Source organism: Acomys minous, assembly GCF_964271855.1.
Source record: "Acomys minous genome assembly, chromosome: 2".
Taxonomy (NCBI): Eukaryota; Metazoa; Chordata; class Mammalia; order Rodentia; family Muridae; genus Acomys; species Acomys minous.
The window spans coordinates 137333026-137337625 of record NC_140484.1 but is presented as its reverse complement, the minus strand read 5'-3'; the positions used below and the strand labels follow the sequence as shown (position 1 = coordinate 137337625).

General features: G+C 42.4%; 1 protein-coding gene across 1 annotated transcript; it reads right to left on the bottom strand.

Annotated features, from left to right (window-relative positions):
- Positions 1–1284: 1284 nt before the first annotated feature.
- LOC311592827 (olfactory receptor 2AG2-like) lies at positions 1285–2238 on the bottom strand (the record flags this gene model as incomplete). The annotated part of the gene is made up of 1 exon (XM_084773676.1): positions 1285–2238. One exon carries the CDS (start codon positions 2236–2238, stop codon positions 1285–1287), a length of 954 nt encoding a protein of 317 aa, XP_084629802.1.
- Positions 2239–4600: the final 2362 nt, after the last annotated feature.

Genomic DNA, 4600 nt, shown 5'->3' with positions numbered 1-4600 from the left:
TCCTATTGGGACTCTAGATGAGAGAAGCATGAGAGAATGGCAAAATAGAAGGATCCAGAGGGTCCTAGAAACCTACAAGAAGAACATTATGATGGGCAGATCTGGTCCCAGGGGTCCTGCTCAAACTATAGCCCCAGCCAAGGACAATAGGTGCAGTAAACTTCAAACCTCACTGTGCTTTTAAAGGAAAAACAAGAGGGCATGAAGTAGGGAAATAGATGTGTTGAAAAAGCAGGAGTCATAAGATGGGTCTGACAAAGATATATTTTACACATGCATAAAATGTCAGATACTAAAAAGAATAGGAAATGTATTCTTAAAAAATGACAATAACAATACCCAGACACTCGGTGCATAAAAGACTTTTAAACTAATGAGTAAATAAGGTTATTGTCATTTATTCCATTTCCATCACTGCAAAAGGGGGAAGGGAAAGAGATGGGGTACGGGGGGACAGAGACACAGAAAGACAGAGACAGAGAGACAGAGAAACAGATACACATAGAGAAATAAAGAAAGAGACTCTCACAGAGAGAGGGTGGGGCAAGAAGTCAAGGATCATTCTCCTCCCTGCAAAGCAATGGCATCAGTCAGAGCATCCATAACGGCTGACACTTACAAAAGGAGGGAGAGCGAACACGGCCGACATCAGATGGACATTCGACAAGACTGTTGCTGTCTGTATTATGCTTGGCTGACTTTATTTAATTTAAATTTTGTGTAAATCTCAATAATACCCTCCTAATAATCTGTGAGTCGTCACTTGAAATTATTTTCTATATTTCTTTGCCTAATATGATACAAAATCTCAGGTTCATGTCCAGTGAGTACTTCCTTTTAGGATTTGTATCTAAACTGCTATATTAGAAAATAAAGATGTCAAAGAGAAACTCTAAACAGTGTGACTCTTATCCTATTAAATACCTTGTGAAAAGCCTGGCTGTGGTGTTTCATGCCTTTAATCAAGCACTGGGGAGACATAGGCAGGCAGATATCTGTGGGTCCTGGGATATCCTGGTCTACAGAATCCAGGATAGCCAAAGCTACACAGGGAAACGCTGTATTAAGAAACCAAAAACAAAACAAACAAAAAAGCAAACCAAACTAACCAAACAAAATCCTTGTGACGAGAATGTTCAAAAGTTATTTAAAAGATTGTTTGATTGCTATACTTCTCAGTCAAAAGCTACACATTTTACTGCCCAGCCTTTTTTTTAATGCAGTATTACATAGCAGAAATCTTCTGATGAGGAGGAAGAATTCTATTTGTGAGACATATTGGAACTACCTTGAGTGCCCATGGTGATGGTAACAAGTATTTCTCAGAACTCTCCTCAAAGCCCCAGTCACTTCCTTATTCCTCAGGCTGTAGATGAGGGGGTTCAGAGCGGGGGTGACAATTGTGTAGAAAACAGAGAGGATATTGTCTTGCTTGGGACTGTGGTAGGAACTGGGTAGAACATACATGACTGTGAGAGCCCCAAAGTACATGCCCACGACAGTCATGTGTGAAGAGCACGTAACAAGGGCTTTCTTCCTGCCCTCATTTGAGGGCATGTGGAGAACAGTGAACAGAATTCGTGCATAAGAGAAAACGATGGTAGTAAGAGGGAGAATTAACATGAGCACACCTGCCAAATAAACCACAAGCTCATAACTAGAGGTGTCTGCACAGGCCAGCTCCAGCAAGGGAGGGATCTCACAGAACAGGTGTCTGATCTGCCGGGATTTACAGAAAGGATACTGCATGGTGTTGATGGTAAATCCCAGGGCCGTCTGGAATGCCAGCATCCATGACGTGGCCACCATGAGCCAGCAGACCCTTGGCCTCATGAAGATCATGTAGTTCAGAGGATGACAAATGGCCACATACCTGTCATAGGCCATGAAGGCTAGAAGGAGGTCCTCTGCACCACCCACTGAAAATTCCAGGAACATCTGGAGGGCACAAGCTCCGAAGGAGATAGTGTTATCTCTCAGAAGAAAATCCATGATAGCCTTGGGAGTAATGACTGATGTCAGGAGGAGGTCCATGAGAGAGAGCTGCCCAAGGAGGAGATACATGGGCACGTGCAGCCGGGCATCCATTGTTATGACCAGGAGCAGCAGTCCATTGCTCGTCAAAGCCAACATGTAGAGTACTGTGATAGTGGCACAGAGCAGTTCAGGAAAGCCACTGTCATCCAGAATCCCCACCAAGATGAAGCCACTTCCCAAGGTCGAATTCCTGAACTCCATTCTGCCTGGTTTCTTTGGTTAGATAGAAAAAGATGGCTTGGTGAAATTTTGTTAAGATGGACTCCAGTTGGTAGTATCAGAAACCCCTTGTAATAGCAACATGACTAAAACAAGATGGCAGCTTTCATTCTTTATTTTCAAGTTTCTTGCTTGATAGAACCTGATAGAAGTTCTTAAGACAGGTAGTGATATTGCTAACTGGAAAGTGATATTCAGCAGCTCTAGACTATCACAGAGAACCCCTATGAGTCCTAATTGATTATCTAATGATAGTTTTAAGAAGCTAAAATAGTGATGAGACTGAAATGGCAATGGAACTCAAAGCGAAAGTGAATCTAATACTGTAGTTTAAGTCTTTAGTATCTGCTTTGTACTCTGATCGCAATAACATGTTCAGGGCTTCACATTTCATTAGTTGAGGGAAAAATTCCTTACCTCAGTTGGTGAGAATCCTAGCTGCCTGGTCACCCCAGCCTTTTTGGGGGCTGCTTAAAAAGGAGGATCTTCCTATCCAAATGGGAAGGGCAGGTGTGGTTTTCTTAAGCGGTGATTAATTGGTTTGTTCGCTATGTTTGTGATGTAGAAGACGAGTCCATCAAGTGTCAGGTGTCAGAGATGTTGTATTCCTTCCTCTCACCTACAGATCCATTCTGGAGATGGCAGTGAGGACATCAAGGCAGCTAACATTGTATGGCTAGCTTCATATGGGGCAAGACAGTGGCTTTCCTATTGTCACTTCTACAGTAGATCACTAGAAACAACTTTCACTTGACAGGTTGCCTGGGTGGAGGCACTCTCGCTTCCTGTCACTTTTTCAGATTGCTCTTGGATCCTGATGCTCAGTTTTCTTCATCCCTACTGCTGTCTGTGAGCGAAAGTCAAAGTTGCACAAGGCAAATAGAAATTCAAAGAATTGACAAAAGGGCCTCTTTGTTCTCCATCTAATTGTCTCTGGGCCCAGAGTAAACCAGGGCCTCATCCAGGAGCACTCTGTCTTCTGATCTCATGATCTCCTCATTTTTCTTCTCTTGTTCTTATCTTCAGAGGGACTTATCTCCCAGCTGAATGCCACCTCCCCTGCAATATTGGTGTAGAAAGTAGTTAAGTTAATGAATCCTCTTGGGTTTGTTTCTTGGCTTCCTTTCCTGATGTCTTCTGTCACTTAGTCAATTCTGAAGATCTAGGTTTCTCTCACCCTGGAGTGTGGGATCTAACTTCCTCAGCTCCGCAGGTAGTGAGATGGTAGGTGTATACTATTGATCTTTCATAGATACTGTGCAGTCAGAATTGAAATATTGACAAGCCATGTTTATATTCTAGCTGCATAGACCTGCAGGGGTGCCTTGGGGGGACCAGTTTAGAAAGTTGGAGAGAACCAACAGATGGAACAGATGATCAGGAACAACACTGTGGGAAGACTGTAAAAATATTGGTGAAATACTTGATATACTCACCTGACAGTTTCCCAATAAAGTTTATCACTTTAAATAAATAGAATATACAAATAACAGCTTAAAAGTTGAAGTAGCTTAACATGACAAATAACTATACTGACACAAGTTACTAATACTTACGGTATTACAGTCATTTGCTGAGAACTGTTCCCAGAGAGGAACTGAGACTATTGCAAGCACATGGCAAGAAGTACATAAAGGAAAGGGCTCACATAGCTGACCTAGCTTGAGTATAGTAATGAAGAGGAAATGTGGATTGTGTGCTGGGGACAAGCATTAGGTGTGGAGTTGTCCTGGTATTCACAAATTCCATCACAAAATCCATCAGAAATATATGTCAGTTTTAAAATGGTATATTATAGTTCTTCTATTGAGTCAGTGTGATTTCTTATGCATGGCATTGCTGTAATCAACAAATAAAAACTTGCATTTAACTTTTTTCAAGTTGAAACTAAGAGATAGGAAAGCTTAAATAGCAGTTTTCAGCCTATATTAGTGAAATTAATGGCTAACGATGAGCAGACCATGAAAGGAAGGAGGAGGATAAGGAATAAACCAGGTGAGAGGTGAGAGTGTTTCCAGTGTAAAGTGGTGTTGACTGAGACAGGTTCTGTGTATTCCCAGAACGCTGAACAGCCCAGCCCCATGGTCATGGCAACCTAGGCACATGCCCATAGAACCGTGTGGATTGGAGGATAGAAATGAGAAGTTAGACCTGACACAGCGTGGAAAGAGCCAATAATTAGGTGTTGAAGAACAAAGAAGGAAGACCTCACTTTACCCCACTGAGTTGTCTGCCTCCTTGTAAGTTGGTAACAGCTCCCAAGGGAGGCACCTGAAGGTGGTGTATACGGAGCCTCACAGTGGCCATGAACATCTTTAGGTCTTGACAGAGACTCCTCAGAGGT